Source organism: Toxotes jaculatrix, chromosome 10, assembly GCF_017976425.1.
Source record: "Toxotes jaculatrix isolate fToxJac2 chromosome 10, fToxJac2.pri, whole genome shotgun sequence".
Taxonomy (NCBI): domain Eukaryota; kingdom Metazoa; phylum Chordata; class Actinopteri; family Toxotidae; genus Toxotes; species Toxotes jaculatrix.
Genome location: NC_054403.1, coordinates 12,176,031 through 12,194,539, shown reverse-complemented (window position 1 = coordinate 12,194,539; position 18,509 = coordinate 12,176,031). Strand labels below are relative to the sequence as shown.

Genomic DNA, 18,509 nt, shown 5'->3' with positions numbered 1-18,509 from the left:
AGAAGAGGAATCTCCCCAGTTCCTTGACTGAATAGCGCCGGGAGCTGCCCGGCCCTTTGGCTTTACCCAGCACATCATCAAATGGACAGTGAGAGGGAGGAAAGGAGCCAGGGAGATTGAGGAGAGATAGACTGAGCTGAGATCAAGGTCCCGACGGAGGCCAGCACTCCCACTCGCTCCACGCTGATGACTCACAGAAAGGATATCTGCTGGTCGGCTTACCCTCAGCCGCACATTTCTATCAAACAGGCAGAGATGGAACACAGCAAAAATTTCACCTCCTGCAGAGTTCAAGCACAAGGTTCGCCGTGTGACTCTTCAACATGAAAAACATCTACATTTACATCATGTACTGCACACCGTAAATTTAACACCTGTTTGGTCTGGTGTCTGTCGCACAGATAAATGAGAACACGGAGCACTGAGCCCTCTTTGATTTGCTCATCCTGGATGATGTTATCTTGAACTGTGAAACAAGAAACATAAAAACAGGGAGAGAAAGTTAAAACCATCATCAGCACTCACAGGGAAGCCTCCCAGAATGCACTACGGTAACCGACTCACCTAAGTCTAATTTTGTGTTTCTTCTTGCCTTGTTAATGCTGTTTTTGTGCTTTACACTGTTGTTGGTGAGGTTCTCTCCAATGTAATAATTAAGAGCGGCTGAAATTAGATTAGATTAAATTAGATCTAATACATTTTAATATTCAAATGACAAACATGCAGTATGTTCTTGCTCTGTTGGTCTTCTAACAGTCAGAAAGTTACAGTTGAATATCCCAATTTGTATTTGTTTTGTTGTGTACTTTACCATGTATAGGGAGATTTAGTGCTTTAACAGTAAATAGTGTTTTTTGTTTTACTATTGCATTCTCTTTTAAGTTAGGAGGAGGGTCCAAAGAAAATATTAATAATGCTGTGAAAGGCACTGCTTTTTCATAAAATGAAATATAATATTCAGTGTCACCCCAGTTATTTTCATATCGTCCCTTAACTGTTCATCATGAAAAATTCATTGTGATATTTACACCCAGACTTTTCCAATTGCCAAAAAAAAAAAACCTTTTTGTATGTCAGCATACATACAGACATACCATGGTCCAGCTAACTGCGAACAGGTCTGTCTTTCTACATGTTTGAGCTTTAAGTCTTGTTGCTATGACAACAGCTTAGGATCATATTTAAAGCCAGTTTTGAAGAACTGAAAAATCCAGGCTTGTGTGGACTCATCAGCAGTCAAATCAAGCTCACTACTCTTTTTCACTTTCAAATGACAGGGCCCAGGTCTTATTTTACAAAAATAAACAAAAAAGGAAGGAAAAAAGGGAGACAGACATGTAGCAAATGACTAAAATATGTACAGTGACCATTAAAATCATTATGCTGCCCACTCACCTAAAAATGGTTCACCTTAACCGACCCAAGTCACATTAATCCCCCTGCCTTAGTTAAGCGTATTGCAGACAGCAACGAGCGCTCATCCTTTCTCATCTTATTTAACCATCACACAGCTCAGGCGTCCCTCTAAGCATGGTTTTCCTGAATGCCTCTACAGTTAGCACTTAGCAGTGTGCGCTGAAATAATAAATCAAGCTGCAACACGGAGAGTAACAGAGTTTTTACAGGCTGTAAACATACATTCAGCATTGTCTCGGTTGTAAAACATTTAGAGACAGACCGCAGAGGAAATGAGCTCTAAATGTTGCTGCAGTGATGTTGTAATGAGCCTTTGGTGGAGTTCAACACATCTGTCATTTGTCACCGCCACCACCCATAAAGGTCAGGGGAATTTTTCAGAGTAAGCAGCACGTACATTTTTTTAAGCCCCTGAAACTGATTGAACTTGTGGGTGTCTGCTAAATTGAATGATGGCCCTGAAAACCGGATCGGTATAGACCATTAACTCCAAATGTACAGAAAGAAAAAAAAAAAACACAGGCTTTGAAGAATGGCACTTCTTCTGTCTAACATGGAACTGAGCTAGAAGGCTGTGTCCATCTAGTGTTCGGACATGGTAACTGAAAAAGCATTAACATGAAAGAAAACTAGCTACATTCGTGTATGTACACCGCAGGCACAGTGTGGTTTCTGTAACTGAAAATACAAGTGGCTCCATGTAAACGTGTGACTCCTCACAGCACACACATATATCAGTCTAGCTTTATTCTTTCACTGTTATCATACAGCTGTGCAGTAATGTCCTGATTATGTGTAATACATAATAAAAACTCTAAGCACTGAAGAATAAAAACTGTCTGGTTTTAACCACCATTTTATTTGGCATAATTTAAAATCATCTCACTGTTAGTTCATTTATACAAATATGCTTTTGTTATATATAAAACAATTACAAACAGATTTCTACAAATCAAGTTCCCAGTGTAAAAGCGTAGTACCACGCACACGGTAGCATACAGCTCCGGGACACAGACATACAGAGCCCACAGGTGTATGTTCCACTTCAACAGCATTATCTGAGTGAAATCAGGACATGGCAAAAAAAAACAAGCTCACCACAGTTGACAGTTTGACAAATTGTGCACTTACATTCAACCCTCCACACACCGATCTGGGAAGTTTTCACACATCTTTAGGCAGATCTCAAACCGCATCACTGTTGTTACAAAAAAAAAAAACAACAAAAAAAAAAACCTCCCGCTCGTGTTGCGCTTCGGTTATTCTAGACTTTACACAGGCCACAAGCTAGGTTGACTTATGATACACCCAGCTCGAGTGAGTAAATGAAAATAACTATAGTAAAAGGGTTGCTGGTATTACTGGCAGCTGAAAGCACAAATGAGCAACCAGTTGTTACTAAAAAAATATTTTATAAAATGTATAAAAATTCTCAGATGTGACAAGGTACGTTCCACCAAAGCAGCTCTTGCTAACCGTATGTGCAGGTTGTGCTTGCGCCTTGCCCTCACTGCACCATGCAATGCAGGGATGTAAACCACAATCTGTTAAGAGCTGTGCGCCACGAGCGCTCCGTTTCACAAATGCACAAAGACTTGCCATGCAAGATGTCAGTTTAGCACCTGTGTCTTACAAAGAGCGCTGCAAGAAGAGTGTGTTTACTGGAAGGAACTAAGGCAGAAAGCTTCTGAAAATTTACAAAAACGAAACCCAGAGCTGGTTGGACCTGTATTTAAAAGGTCTCGTGGCACTTGCAGCGCTATAAATGACCACCTTTGGGTTTGACAAAGGAGCACTGCTGTGGTCTTTGGTTTAGATAAGGCACCTGACCAAATAAAAGGCTCCTTCCATGTTGTAGATAAATTGCTGTTGCATGGTTAACAAGGCAGCTATGACACTGCTTCTTCCAAGATGAAATCCTATTCACCTAACCAAGACAATGTAGGAAAAGTATATAAGCCTAGCATAAGCCAGTTAAAACATATTCTGGTATTATATGGTATACTGAATCAATTATGAAGTGGTACAAGTCTGTGGACCTTAAATGTAAGGACATAATGTAATTGAAATGTAAAATGTTATTGAGTTCTGCTTTATCAAATCTGAGTATTAATTACAAAACAAATCTTACTGATCAAATAAACATAGGCTATTACAAAAAAATATATTCAACTTTGGCCATTACCGCACTCAGGTTAAAAACACTTGAAGAAAAAAAAAATCATTTACAGAGTAAATTCAACATAATTAGACAAAATAAAGTCTCTCTGACAAAAAGTAATTCTTAGGCATGTTTTTAAAATGGCACTCGGTGTGAGCATCAAGAGTTAAGACGAAGACAGAGGAGAGCTGTACTACAACCTGACTTCCTGAAGACGTCAGCCCAAGAAATCCAGTACCAGTGTGGGTTAATTTGGCAGAGGCCTTATGACACCTGCTCCTCCATTACTGAAGAGGGCAAATGGTCGGCTGCTTTTAATGGATCCGGTTTATCTTCAAAGGCCTAGTGGCTCTTCCATGCATGGCAGTGAGAGAGCAGTGCTAGTGGCTGGAGGGGCAGCCTGCCAGACAGCTCTAACATGCCAGACTGAGCACAAGGGGAATTGCAGCTTGAGAGTTTAACCTCTAATCTGTGCATATTGGTTAAGCGGTACTGGCATTCGTCTGGGAGTCATCACACCTTGTCTGGACTCAAGCTGCTTGAAATTAAAACTTGTTCACCCTCTACTTGTCAGTTTATTACATCTAAATAGGCAAGTCAAAGCATTTTGATGGTGACTTTGCTTGAGTCTCATGAGATGCAACCTAGGTGAGAGTTTGAGGTAGTCATTATTTCTCCACCTGAACAAAGGTAGATCTCTTCTCTCCAGTCAAACAGGGTAGCTTGGTTGGTTGGTTTCGATGTTGTTATGGCTTGTGACAACCATGATCAGCATTTTATAAGGCAAAGCAGAGAAGCTATAAATCTAGAACAGGTGTAAAATTGGAAAAAAAAAGTGTAAATATAAAAAGTTAAAATGTAAGAAAAATAGAGGAGATACAGTCTGTTGCCCCCATTTTGGCATAGTCACTTTGGTGATGATGGCAACGAAGAGAAATCCTCCAAGAGATGAATAAGGAAGAGAGGAGTGAGAGAGGATTTGAAAACAAAGTCTGAACTGCTGGAGGTGGTATGGAGGCAGCCAGATGACGACCTTCATTCCTCGGCCTTCCTTTGCATCTGTGGATCTCCATCATCTCTCTACACAGTCCAACCATGGGAACCATTAATTACAACAGGACACACTTCTTGGGGTTCTTTTTCGTGACTGGATACAATACTGCCCTCACAGCATCGGCAAACACCTCCCTAACACCATCTTGCTGCAGAGCAGAACACTCCATGTATTTAACAGCCCCAATCTGCTTAGCCAGGGCGTTTCCCTGCTGCTGGGTGGTGGGAGCAAGGCCCTGCTCCTTCAGCTTCTTCACCGTTTCTGCATCACCCCTCAGGTCCTTCTTGGTGCCCACAAGCAGGATGGGCACATTGGGGCAGTGGTGAGACACCTCGGGGTGCCACTTGTGCCTGACATTGGCATGGGAGGAGGGGCTGCCGATGGAAAAGCAGATGATAAAAACGTTGGTCTGGGGATAGGAGAGAGTGCGCAGGCGGTCATACTCCTCTTGACCAGCCGTGTCCCACAAGTTGAGGCTGACAGTGCGGCCGTCCACGCTCATCTGAGCGCTATAGTTGTCAAACACCGTGGGAATGTACTCTTCAGGGAAGGCATTGGTGGTATAAGAGATGAGTAAACAAGTTTTACCCACTGCCCCATCACCCACCACCACACACTTTATGGTCTGCATCCTGCCTACGACCACTGGGGCTGCAGCACCTGACAACGAAAAGAAAGCACCTGGGTAACTTCTAATTACAATAATCCAAGACTACTGCTGTGTGAGGCTAATCTCAGCTTTTCATCAACAATAATAAGGGGTATGATTATTACACTTTAAGAGCGTGTAGAGTCACTCGCAGGTAAAATTACGGGCTAGTGACTCTGCAATAGCGGTCTGTACAGTAATCCAGCTTTACACCCAGTTAGCAGACGAGCTAACCGCCGCCGACGTTAGCTCATCGACGTAAGTAACGGTACATAGGTCAACGTTAGCGACCAGTTTCAGTCGTCCAGTAATGAACAAAGTCTGGACACTTTATAGATCTGATCCATTAATAAAGGACAACGAGTATAACAGAAGCGAGACGCTAATTTTCTGGTTTGTATTGTTTCACACCGTATACTTATGATTCTAGGCGTTCCCCCTACTCACTAGCATCAAGCTAAGGAACTAGCGCATTCTGTTGCTAATAACCTAGCTAGTTAGCAAACAAGTTGAAAGTTTTTTTGCAAGCCACTTCTGAGAAAGGCCTATTCCTGACCTGCTACCACCCCCAAGTTACTCAAAAAAATTATATTCTGTTCTAGTGTATGTCTCAGAAGTAGTAATTTGCTGTAACCGTGAAATTTTAAGGATTTTGTGACTTACCGCCACTTGTCTTTCGATCTCTTTTTGCCTGGTATAGTCAATCACAGCCGCATCCGGGGAGCTGTCCATTACGTAAAACTCGACGTACGGAAACAATGTAAACTGGTAGCTGTAGTTTCACTTTGTGACTGTCGTTTGTCTGACACTAGATGGCGTTGTTATGCTGTTTTGTTTTCCCTGTGATTTTCCTAGCTTACATTTGGCCTGTGCGGTACAGAGAGCACAGTAGAAAAAGTTCAAGTTAAAACACTGTTACAAGAATTTAGATTTATCTTAAACTACAAATGTTGTGTCAGAATAATAGGATAAGTTTTATCATTTGTTTGCCAAGTAAGTGGAGCAATAAATCAATGTAAAAATGCCAATGCCATTACAAGTAAATGTCTTGCATTTGTAATTATAATTAAGTTTAAGTAAAAGTATGAGATGCAAAATGTAAATAGAAACAAAAGCAAAGCAAAGCACTTGTTCAGAATGGTCCCTCTCAGAGTGTTATTTTGGATTTGTCATGCATTACCATATACAGAGCATTTTAACACTGTAGCTGGTGCAGGGCATAATATTGCATAATATTTCCTGCTGCAAGCCACAGCATTTACTTCCTCCAGCAATACAAAGATAACATCAGACAACTTTATTTTCACACACTGACCACAGTAATAGGCACCTCCCAATACTTATTTTACATCTTGTAACAAACAGAGATGTCCCTGAACCTTACTGACTTCCAATCTAACACTTTTTCACTAACACTAAACACTAAATCCAGTCAGTGTCACTGCAAATGACAGTGTCAGGTTTCACCCTGGGAGCCAGGGTGGTCTTATTGTTTATTTAGTGTTTCCTGTTTTATTTTGGTAATGATTGAGTTTCCAATTGTTCATGGTTCTTCCTCTCGTTTCAGGTGTCTTGACTTCCCTCTCCTCGTGTGCTCCTCCCACCTCCTGATTACCTTTCCTCCCTTAATGTGTTTCACCTGTGTGTAATTGTCTCCCCGCCTCCTGATGTATTTAGTCCCCGTCCTCCCTACACTCCTTGCCAGATTGTCTTGTGTGTTCCCAGTGTTTCTACCAAGCTTTCCAGCGTTCCTTGTTGTGCTTGACAGAGAGGCCTCTCCTGGATTTTACCAGCCTGTTGACATTTCAAGAGTTGTCTGAATGCATGGACACCTACAGACTTTCTACTTTGGCCTTACCCTTTCTCTTGAATCACCCACATTCTTACCATTAAATGCCATTATGTGTCACTGTGTATGCTTACATACCGCACATACAAACAGGCCATAAAACAATCCTGTCTCCTGTCTTTTGGACCTCATCCTCTACGTGGTTAGTGCGGGCTTAAAGCCCATATATCATTTATTCACCTTCAGACGTGGCATTATTCTCACTGAGCCAGTGCTTTCAGATCAATGCAGAATACACGAAGGCACCTAAAAAAGGGATCACTTCAGAGCACTCGGTCCTGCACCCCTGGAGACCAGCTGATGATGTCACCTCTAAACACTGGGCCAGGTTAAGAGGCCAGCACTGACCGACAACCGGACACTCAAGAACACAAAGAGGCACCAGTTTATTGCCTTTCCCAAGAGGTTCTGGCGTCACTGCAGCCTATAAAGAGAGAATTCCCACTGGGACCCTACACCCACAGTCACCCTCCACCCCAACCCTTGCACCCCACTATTCTGCCAGGAGATTCCCCGGGACGTCTGTAGCATTTCCATGACAACAGCCACTGACAGGCTTGGGGGTGACTGTGTCAAGAGATGCAGCAAGTGGGACTTCTGAAGAAGAGGGAGAGAGAAAAATGAGGGTGACAAAAAGACACAGGACAGCAAGATGCAAGTGCAGCAATTGATGAAGAAGAGTGGGGACCTTGAAAATGAATGCTCTCAAAACAAGTGCTTGCCTGAATACAAAGCTAAAGAACAGGTTTGATGAATATGTCAGTAACAAACCAGAACATTTTAATTCAATTAAACAAACAACAGCTCTGTTCAGATCACCATCTTTATTCATCTTCTTATTTACAAATCCACATGGTGCAGTGAATAACAACCAATGCTATTCAATAAAGTTATAGAATATTTTGATATAAAACAAAAATTACAGTAATTATCTCCTTGCAGCCTCTTCTTCAGTTTGTAAAGTGCATTCGAACGATGAGGCCTCTCAGCAAGAGGATGAACAGTTCAATAGTGTACCGAGTTAAGTCCAGACTGTGAGACAGTAAAGTGTCAGAACACAATGATCACTTATCAGAAGGGTCACAGTATTCAAAATCGTTTGGACAACTTCCTTAAAAAAAAAAAAAAAAATTCTATGCCAGAGTGATTGAAACCGTTTCCCAAATCACAGTCCTTACAAAGCACACAGCCACTATGTTGAATCCATTTTACTAACATGAAATATATGTTAAACTGTTTAACACATGAACATGGGTCTTTTTGTCGTGTCCTATTGCCTGCAAAGGACACGAACAGATGCAAAAAAGAGGTAGGATTTAAATAATCTATTCTTCTTTTCTAGTGGTCGGTGAGAGATAAAAGTATCCCAGATGCTCCCAGTGCAGCTCTATATCACACATGTAGACCCTAAGCACTCAGAACTACATACAAACATACTCCTTTCATAAAAGTTGAATTTAGATGGACTACAGTTGAGGCTGATTCAAACCAGAAATCATCTGACTGATGACTCACATAATTTGTGAATACCCACATTGCATATATTACACTGAAATACGTAAAAGGCATGAAAAGATTTTATAAACTGCACAGTATGGGCACTTATTCATGTCCATCACCTCCACAGTGGTTGAGATGCAGTAGCTCGAGGCATTTTGGGACCAGGTATCCGTGAAGCTGTAGGGATTTTAGAGCTGGCAGGAGAGGCAGCTGTGCTTGTGGTCTTGGCAGTTTTATTTCGGGCTGCAGATATGACAGCCGTGCGTATTGTCTTGGCCGTGGCAGAGGATGGGCTGTGGGCAGTGCGAGGCTGGGAAGAAACCTGAGTCTCAGAGTTTGGGGCAAGTCGTTTTGACACGCGGAGAGGAGTCCCTCTGACAAAGGCTGGCTGGATGCTGCCTGAGACCTTCTCTGGTACGGATCTGTCCGAGGTCCTGCGGGCCAGGGTAGGCTTTCCTGCAGTCTGTGGCTCATTTACAGTCCTCTCCCGAGTGCTATTACTTCGTTTCACCTCTGCTTGAATGGTGGCAGGCCGAGTGATGGGAGACGAGCGCATTGACACGCTGCGAGGAGTAGACAGCCGGCTAGGAGTGGGTGGGTTTGTAGGGGCCGGTGCACCATTTGAAGGCTCAGTTTTGCTGCGGACCCTGGGGATCCCTGTGCTATTGGAAGGTCCTGCACGTGACACAAGTCCCCGTTTGGATCCTATCCCACTACGCACAGGGATCTTCATGGTTTGAATTTCCTCCTTTGATGTAGGAGACCCTGGAGTTGTCCCCTCTCGAAGGTCAACCTCCCTCTCTTTCCTCCACTTGGAGCAAAGGCTTGGTGCGGGGCGTGGGAGTGGAGAGGTTGGAGGTGACAAGGCGTCATAGGATCTGAGGCCTTTCACCAAAGTGTGGCACTCCAGTGTTTCACCAACACGGGAGTATGACCTCGCAACCTCCCTGTCTGGACCTGGAAAATCAGTGTACTCCTCTGGCTGTGACTGGCTGAACTCTGGTAGACTGGAGGGCATCCAGTTGTCGTCCACAGGTGTGGATGCAACTTCTGTGTCTGTCTGCTTTGTTAGATCTGCATCAGGCAAAGGCATCACAGCACTTGTCACAGCATGCATCTCTCTGGTCTGTGGGTGTGACTGGGCTTTATCTGGAGCATTTAGAGAAGACTGAGATTCACTCTCAGATCTCTGGTACCTCAATAGCCCAGCCCTGGCATCACTATGAGAAAGTATTCCACTCGTATGAACAGCCTGAGGTACCAGCTCATTGACAGAAGAGTCATTAGATTTACTCTCAAGATGGCGATTATTGTCTGTTACTTGCAGGCCAAACCTATGTCTGTGAGTAGAGGTCTGGGTTTTTACACAGAGGGCAGATGCATCAGTATTTATAGCAGCAGAGTTTGTACAGGAACTGGGTGAAGTTTCTGTGTTCATCGAAGCCATGTGTTCATGTGGAATCTCAGCTTCCTTAACGAGTCCCGTTTCCTTCGGCTGGCTGTGCATCACATAGGAAATGCTCTCGGGCCCCTGTTGTTTGACTGTGAAGCCCCGTCCGTGCTGAGAATGACTAAATGTAGCAACGCGTGAGTCCTGAACTGCCTTCATGCTCCGGCTGGTTGTCTGGCTGGGCTGAGCCCCGCTCCCTCTACTCAGAACAGGTTCTTGGTCAGTGGGGGAACATGTGCCATCAGTTTCTGGAGAGCTACAAAGCACAGTGGTGGTCTCGTGGTCTGAAGAGCTGTTTGAGTGACAACTGGTGGATGTCGGGCTGCTGCCCAACTCAGGGAAGCTCTTTAACATGTCATTGTGAAGGTGGTGTGAGTGTCTGCGGGAGTCAGAGCTTCTCAGGCTACGACGACTCCAAGTGTAGCTAAGGTTCTTCTCTAAGAGTTTTTCCAGTTCATCTTGGTTTTCCTGATTGTGAGGCTCTCTGGCAAGGCTCAGGCTCAGGTCCAGCCCTGTACAAACGGCCAGAGAGCGGCGCTTCTCCCCCATCTCACGTTGACGCTGCAGACGTTTCTGTTCCTTCAGCTCCCGCTCTGCATTCTCCTGTAGAAAAAAAAGATGATTTGTTAAAATTAGTTAAATCCTTGTGGCTCATTATGACAAAATATATCTTTCCGATAAAATGACTCTTGCATCGATTTCTGGACCTAACCTGGACAGCTCTTTGGAAGCGATGGCAAAACAAATGGAAGACTCTGCATGCCTCCTCAAGTTTAAAAGTGCTGTCGTCCTCACAAAAAAACTCCACCAGAGCCTGACTCGACATCCTCATGCCTTCCACCTCATCCTCTGCCTCCTTCAGACGCTCCTCAGCCACCTGCACATGGATGGAGACATATTTTACCAACTCATCTTTCAAATACTTTTATTTCTCTATCTCTATTTATTACACTCTCCATAAAAACATGCCAAAGTTGAAATGCAAATATTCGCTGGTGTGTCGCAATTTAAAACAATAAGTTGTATACCTCCAGGAAAGGTTGTGTGTGCTGCTGAATCTCTGCCTCAGTCTGGATGTTTGCCTTGAGGGCAACCACTCTGCTTTTTAACTTGGATAAATCCTCCAGAACAGACTCCTCACACAACCTGCAGGGAATGAAAAGACATGTAATATACAATTATGCTAAGAGCTGTAAAGAAACAGCTGTGTAACATGTTTTGAGAAAGGTCTCCCAACCAAAGGTTGGAAATCCAACCCAAAGTAGGCATTACATTTTTTCAGTTGACCTGGACTAGCATGCAAAATCTGCTTTACTTGAAAAAGCAGAACAAGGATGGTCATTCCTTAGCACCTTGTAGATAACTACAGCATAGAACAGAAACAGTGCAGAACTGTCCAGCAGAGCTCAAATATTGGCTTGGAATATCAATGTTGTCATGACCCACTTTCACTCAGGCAGCAAGCTGTTGCTAACAGCTGGGTGCCTCTCTCGGATATGAGTGTGCAATATATGTACATTACGTTTGTTTTAGTTGCAGTTTGTTTTTGACGATATTAGGCAGGGCTAGTTTATTTCCTCAGACTCAGTCACTGTGGGATCTGATGGGATCTGAGTTTCGGGAAGAGGCTGACCTGGAGGCGGAGCCAACATGGCCTAGTTGGCTGGGAAATGACAGTAAACTCTGGTCTTTTTTCACAGCTTCCTGTGGAGACAAACACAAATGATTATTCAGCTATTGTTTCCAAAGAAGCAACACATCATTTGCTAATGTTGACTAAATCATATGCTTTGTGGAGCAGTCTGGATCGAAGATCTTACACGGCTAATGTTCCTCAAGCACTTTGTGGTCAGAACTGTTTGCTTCTTGTAAAAAAACAACTAATTTCATCCAAAAGCCATCAATATTAATACCTTTTTACTATTAATGGTCAGGTTTTAACAAATATCTTTATACACAATACAAATCCTCTACATGAGCAGCAGCAGGGTTTATATAATGAGCATTATTTTCCCTTCACATTTTCTTAAACTTTATATTTAAGCACAAAATGTATCCAACTCTTTTGTTTAAAATATTTTATTTTATTCAGCACCTGTGTTGCATCTGAATGTCAGTTCTTACCATAGCTACAAAGTGCAGCAGATTCATGCCCGGCTTGTTGGCTTTGGTGTCAGCCAGTTTGAGCAGCGATGAAATTCGGAAACCAGCGGCATTCCCCGAATATCCACCCTGAGAAGCCCCGTACAAAGTTAGAAAAACATACACACACACACCCACACACAACATGTGACAACTTTAAACAAACAATGATACAAAACCCAGGTGCACAGTCAAAGTGACGTCCCTGAGCACACACCCTGACCCCTAGTGACTGGTGTATTGTACACAGATTAAAAAAATTGTCTGGCTCTGCTTTGTCGGGCTGAAGAAAAGAAAACAAATAAAAAAAGAAGAATCACTCACAGCATTCATATAGTTCCCAGCTTTCAGCACCAAACGAAGGATGGAGTGTAATTCAGGACAGCTCAGCAGTTCTAGGAGAGTAAAAGACAGAGATTCAATATTGTGCCTCAGGGATGAGACATAATGTGTATGAATGTGTCTGCCATTGACATCAAGGTCTTAAAATGACTCAGCAACTTTGTTTTGAAGAACTGACACTCAAGCTGACTGATGACATAAACTCTTATACAAAAAAAACTTTAACAACAAAAAAAAGGCATTTAAAAGGACAAAAACAGACCTAGATCTTTATTGCAGTGGAGTACACAACTCCCTGCTGTTACTTTACCTCTGGCCGCCTCCCTCAGACATCTGGCTGCCACACACAGAGAGGTCACAGCAGGGTCAAACTCTTGTTGCAGGATCATGGCATCCAGACGAAGCCGAAAACTAATGGAAGAGGGCAGAGAGGGACGGGTGGATGAATAGACAGGAGTGACTGATGACAGAGACAAAAAGGCACTACTGATCAATCATCAGTTAAACAAGCACATGTCATCACAAAGTGAGGCATGTGAGGAGGACAAGTGTACCATTAAAATAAAGGAAAACAAGGAGTTTAAAAAAATAAAAACAAAGAATGTGTAGGAAAGTACTGGTATTGGGGATATTTTTGGTAATTTTATCCAGTCTAGGGCTAAGGTGGGATGTACCTGGGGACTTCCACCAGCAGCAGCATGAAAAGATCAGGCTCTCCAAGCCAGCTCCGCTCCCCACTGAACCTCCTCAGGCGGGACTCCTGAGAGAGAACAGATGCTGAGTAAAATTTGGAAAGCAGCTTCAATTAACAACAAAAAAAAAAAAACTGGAATAGTAAAACCAACGTTAACAGTCAATTCCAATATCTTTCAGCGTGCTCCTTCATTGGAAACAGACCACATCAACATGGTGTAATGGCAAACTTTTGATCATCCTAACCAGAGCCAGATGATGAGTAAAAGTAGATTGGGGGGAGGGTTGTCACTTGCATTTCTATGCTAAAAAAAGGCACTTTACCTCCTCACTGTCAGGCAGCAATTTGCAAAGCTCTGTGAGCTTCTCCGCTCCGTAACGGTCCCCAGCACCTTGCCTGATATCCTCAACTATCTCTTTAGCAGGCCTGCGGAAAAAAAAAAAACGACATGCACATTTTTAGTATGACATCACTTTTAACATGCAATGGGATTTTTCAGCCTGAGAAAACACACGTTATGAGCAGCATCAGCCCTTTGTTTCACACAACATTGAGGCTTATCCTATTCTTATCAGTCAAAGAGTCTGGGACGGAGGTTCAGTTGACGCCAAGCTGGCGATGCAAAGTAGCATATTCACTGTGCAAATAAAAGGCAGACACGCAGAGGAGACGTCTGAAAGGCCTTGGGATGTCAAGGTGAAAGACCAGAAACTGAGCCGACTGGCTGTTTGACCTCTGACTTACTTCCTCCAAATGACACATCTGTCCTCCATTCCAGCAGTTTTTCATTATCCTCTCCCCTCCCCCTTTGTCTTACAGCCCATCACACATGCTTACTCTCCATTATGCCCATGCTACTGTGTGTGGCCTTTCATTCTCAAGCAAACTGTCCTCATTCACAGCTGAATGTGCACGTCCACATCTAACTCTTTGACAACAACAGTTCAGCCCCCCCCCCCCGAAAACATCCATGGCAGACTGAGAATAAATAAATAAATAAATAAATAAATAAATAAATAATGAACTCCCCTCAAAAGCAGATAAGTGGTTAAACACTCTTTGTTATTTGTCCCAACTAGTTCTATTGAAAACACAATGCTGACTGAAACAGCCTATAAATAGAACTTGTCGCACAATAAAAAGATATTGAAATGGCTACTTAGACACTGATGACAATATAAAACCATATTTTGTTTAAACTACGCCCATATTTGAACAGTAGCTCTATCTGAGTTCCGAACAGAGGGCAAACCAGCTCCCAATAAGCCAAATGTTTGTGTACAGAAGAGGCTCTTTTCACATAATGGCTTTCCTTACAAGTCTCGACAAATCTAGTTTAGAAAAGACGCGCTCTTAGGTTGAGAGGTGCGCGGGGCACGCGGAGGCACAGCAATCTAGCCACTCAGCACTTTCTTCCCCTGCATTTGTCGAGTATTTTCTTTCAGCACACGATTTTCCAACATCAACAGAAACGTTTCAGATGCCATGCTGTCTGTATGTGCATTTTAACAAAAAAGGACAGCCCTCTTGGTTACAAGAGGTCTTGCTTTGTTTGAGCCTGGCAAACATGCTAAAGAGGCTTTAGGGGATGGATGAATATGACAGGCCACCAGTGGGGTCTCTCTCTGTAGGGGGGGTAGCTTTAACATTAGATGCTTTTTAAGGGGGTGTCAAGCAGGTGTCAACTCTGACTACTAAAGGCTATACTGGGCCACTTACCCACCAACCTCCTTCAAGACACCCCCCACCCCTCCCCAGTCCAGTTGCTCAGGGTGCACCCTCCCCTGCACCTGTCCACTGCAATATACTCCAGACTCTCTCTCCTGATGATGAGACTTCACACTCCTGACACCCCTCCATGTTTGATGTATGGCCACACGCTCCAGTGTATGGCCAATCTCAAGTGAAGTACTGTTCCCCCGGGCACAATTGTACACACGTCTGTTTCCTGCACTTAGAAGCGCTTGGAGTTTTGACTGATGGTGACCTCCAGCAAATGCAGACAAAAAGGCTAAAAGCTGAAACCGGTCAAGTTTAACAGACTGTTAAGACAAGGGCTCAAGCTCACCATTAGACTGTTGATTACTTTCTCAAGCAATCATTTGATTCATGAGATGTCAAAAAAAAAGATGGCGAATTCCTCAGACCAATATTTGACATTTTCAAATGTCCAGCGTCAAGCCAAACACCAAAACCCGCAAACAGAGAAGCTGTAACTTGGAAAACTTGGCTATTTGGCTTGAAAAAAAATTGTTGCTAAATAATTTTCTGCTGATCTGTTTATTGATTAATGGACTAATATTTCAGCTCTGGTAAGGAATGAGGGGGCTTACATCTTGAACTGGCGGAGAAATATTCCAATGTTCATACTGCGTTTGGAGTCCAACAGGGAGATCTGTGAAGAGGCAAAGCAGTGATAAGGGAAAGTAAAGTGAAAGAATCACCATCTTTATACATTACTGAAAAATAATCACTACCATCCCCATGATCTGACCTCTTCTGAGCTGTCCTGGGGGGATCTGCAGCGCAGCAGAGCAGACCGGCGTCTCAGAGTGCTGGTTCGGTCATGAGGCTTACTGTCCTTCTGACCAAACAGCTCATCCAGTGAATGGAGGTCAATGGGGAACTCATCCTCGTCTGGGGCCGCCCCGCTCCACACACTCTTCCTTCCCTCTACCTTCTCTTTGGGGATACGCTCCCAGTTCAGCTTCCTCAGCCGGCTCCGACGGGCACTGTCCGCCCTGCTAAAAGGCGAGGAGGAGGACGAGGAGGATGCAGGTGGAGGTGGGGGAGGAGGTGGAGGAGGCGGAGGTGGCGGAGGCGCTAGGGGAGGCGGTGGAGGGGCGACCAGCACTGGACGTGAATCCATGGCCGTCACTTCCACAGCTTCAGGGGCAGCGATGGGGTGGGCAGGCTGTGTTCCATGAAAGACACGAGTTTCCTTGATGGCCACTGTCAGGTTGATGAGCATAGAGGCGGCCAAGAGCGACAGAGGGGGAGGTGATAGTGGGAGAACAGTCTCTGTTCAGACTGTCAATGATGTCACTTGGCTTTAGTTCAAAGGTCGATCAGTGATTCCAGTCTAGGAAACAAGACAGCAGCATTCTCTTATCTCAGAAAATATTGAGCACAGAAAGAGACGGGAAATCACTGCTATTGTGGAGTTTTGATGGTTAGTAACATAGTTAGTAACTCAGTGAAGTTAGCTCTGAGGCTGATGACCTCACCTGAGCTGACACCTGGCCTGACTTCTCCTTTCATTAACATGGTTCCAGTGCACTGACTGATCTAACTAGTAGTTGGGAGCTACAGTTTTTAAAAAAAAAATGTAACCCCTGCTTCAACTTTCAGTGGAAGTTCAAGGCGTTTTTTGGGAAAGTACTATCCTGGCAAGATGTGTGCCCCCCTCCTCCCTCCCTCCCTCTCTGTCAGGCTGTTTGAACAGCTTGTCCCATCCTGTTCAGTTTCACCTCACTGCATGCAAACACACACACCTCCACCATGCGCCCTCTCCCTTCTAATTAGAATACATGGAGACACCACAGGCAACGTAAGATGCACGTTTAACACGTTTAACCACAAAGCTGCGAAGTAGAGGTTCTGCTTCAGAAATCATGACTTTATAATATTCTCTCCACCTTATAGGAGATTAACATCTGAAAGCCAGTTGCACACACTTGCACCAGCAAGTTTTAAGTCGGATCAGTAAAGCAATTAGGAATGACTCAGAGGTTTCAGGTGTCTGGTTCAGGGGAAAGTCTTTAATCATGACATGGCTTTGCATTTAACAAAAAAACTCGTCCTCTCCCGGGTTCTTAAAATGAATCACAACTTTTGGGAAACTTCACAGGGATGCGCTTGATTGCAAAGCTGTTCCTCCGAGCGCCACAGGAGCGCGCTCCAAAAAAAAAAAAAAAAAAAAAACCGCCGCTAATCTGAGCCTCCATCATTCGCTGAGATGTGTATCTTTTCCAAGCGAAAACTCATTTCTCAGATATTATTACCCAAGAGTGCGTGAGAAGGATGGATGGAAAATTAACGGGGAAAAGTGAGTAATCAAACACAAAATGAACACCGGCCATGACTTTTGCATGACTATTTAAGAAACTTTACAACTGTTTTTATGTTGACATTTTTTTAAGCTGACAAAACCGGTTCCACAGACTCGGTAGTTTACTTTGGTTCACCTAACATTACAAAATATTTATGCCTCAGTTACAGATTACCAAAACACTGCGCGATTAATTCTCATGTCTCTGATTCAGGACAACTCAATCAAGTTACTTCACTTACCTGGCTCTGATGAGGACTCTCTCTCTCCTGTGAGGTAACTCCACAAACACCGATGAGAGCCACCGCTTTAATTTCAGAGGAAACTTAAATGAAAACGCGCTTCAATCAGTTTTTTTTTGTTGTTGTTGATTGTTTTTTTGTTGTGTCTCCGGTGTTTTTTTCCTGGTGACTTGTGCCGCTCCGCTCGCAGCACTCCCCTCGTCTTTCTCAACTTGCAGGGAAACTTCCACACAGTTCCTCATCATCGCGCAGGCGCGCTCCCGCACTCTCATATGCCTTTATTGTATCCCCGCAGTTTTCCCATGGGCGGATTTAGGGTTGTCAGGTGGGAGTACACTCGATCTTCGTTCCTCCTTCGTCCACTTTTAGACTTAGAGGATGTTTTGCTGGAGATGAATTTCTGATACCAAGAGGAAAAAAAAAGATTGAGTAAAAGTGTCAAGAACCTCACCAACATAAATAACCCATGGCTTTGAACTCTTTGTTTCTTTAATCTTTAAGAGGAATGACCTTGATATCTCACATAGTATTTTTATTATAAATTTGTTCAAGTCCAGATAAGATTTTACATGCAATCTTGCTGTCAAGAGGTGTATTGACAACTTGGTAAGTCTCTATTTCAGGCTAATCATCATAGTGGGCAGGACTCTGATCTGTAATTGGTGCAGAAGACCTTGATCAGGCTGAGAAGAGGGTGCTATTGTGAACCTGAGAGAGGGAGCAGATGGCTATCAGACATGGGAAATGATGTCCACATCTAGTCCCTGAACCAAGAACGGGGCATAGGTGAAAGCCAAGAGGCTAGAAGTCCCTCTAGGGTGCTGAAATGGCCCAGGTGCTGGCATGTAGACCCATAACACTGACCTTTCATCCGAGGTGCTGGAGTGCTCCTGGCCCATGTCACCTGGTGCTCCCTGAGCCCGGCTCAGGTAGCCCCTTTCACAGGCCACGCTGACAGG

General features: G+C 43.8%; 2 protein-coding genes and 1 long non-coding RNA gene across 4 annotated transcripts; all 3 read right to left on the bottom strand.

The window, feature by feature from the left end:
• Nucleotides 1–272: 272 nt before the first annotated feature.
• On the bottom strand, nucleotides 273–1,603 carry LOC121188224. The gene is made up of 3 exons (XR_005894685.1): nucleotides 1,396–1,603; nucleotides 565–663; nucleotides 273–466 (listed from the first exon to the last, which is right to left on the bottom strand). It is a non-coding gene; the product is annotated as an uncharacterized LOC121188224 (long non-coding RNA).
• A 646-nt stretch (nucleotides 1,604–2,249) lies between these two features.
• On the bottom strand, nucleotides 2,250–6,005 carry rhogd (ras homolog gene family, member Gd). Its single transcript, XM_041047857.1, has 2 exons — nucleotides 5,944–6,005; nucleotides 2,250–5,291 (listed from the first exon to the last, which is right to left on the bottom strand). The coding sequence occupies exon 2, from the start codon at nucleotides 5,260–5,262 to the stop codon at nucleotides 4,687–4,689; it is 576 nt and encodes a 191-aa protein (XP_040903791.1). The 5' UTR covers nucleotides 5,263–5,291; nucleotides 5,944–6,005; the 3' UTR covers nucleotides 2,250–4,686.
• Nucleotides 6,006–7,934: 1,929 nt separating this feature from the next.
• Nucleotides 7,935–17,784, bottom strand: fhdc2 (FH2 domain containing 2). 2 transcript variants are annotated; one of them, XM_041048986.1, is made up of 12 exons: nucleotides 17,551–17,784; nucleotides 15,752–16,339; nucleotides 15,591–15,652; nucleotides 13,581–13,683; nucleotides 13,238–13,323; nucleotides 12,874–12,974; nucleotides 12,546–12,616; nucleotides 12,204–12,311; nucleotides 11,713–11,783; nucleotides 11,108–11,225; nucleotides 10,792–10,956; nucleotides 7,935–10,682 (listed from the first exon to the last, which is right to left on the bottom strand). In XM_041048986.1, exons 2-12 carry the CDS (start codon nucleotides 16,226–16,228, stop codon nucleotides 8,745–8,747), a joined length of 3,300 nt encoding a protein of 1,099 aa, XP_040904920.1. In that variant the 5' UTR covers nucleotides 16,229–16,339; nucleotides 17,551–17,784; the 3' UTR covers nucleotides 7,935–8,744. The 2 variants fall into 2 exon arrangements, with proteins under 2 accessions (XP_040904920.1, XP_040904921.1); XM_041048987.1 differs by lacking the exon at nucleotides 17,551–17,784 and having other exon boundaries at nucleotides 15,752–16,413.
• Nucleotides 17,785–18,509: the final 725 nt, after the last annotated feature.

What these genes read in the sequence shown, in the direction of transcription:
- fhdc2 (XM_041048986.1), bottom strand. Translation starts at nt 16,228, where the DNA reads ATGCTCATCAACCTGACAGTGGCCATCAAGGAAACTCGTGTCTTTCAT. An exon ending in CTGCTGGTGGAAGTCCCCAG is followed by an intron (nt 12,975 to 13,237) that starts GTACATCCCACC and finishes CTCTTCCATTAG; the next exon opens with TTTTCGGCTTCGTCTGGATG. An exon ending in CATGTTGGCTCCGCCTCCAG is followed by an intron (nt 11,226 to 11,712) that starts GTCAGCCTCTTC and finishes CATTCCCTGCAG; the next exon opens with GTTGTGTGAGGAGTCTGTTC.
- rhogd (XM_041047857.1), bottom strand. Translation starts at nt 5,262, where the DNA reads ATGCAGACCATAAAGTGTGTGGTGGTGGGTGATGGGGCAGTGGGTAAA.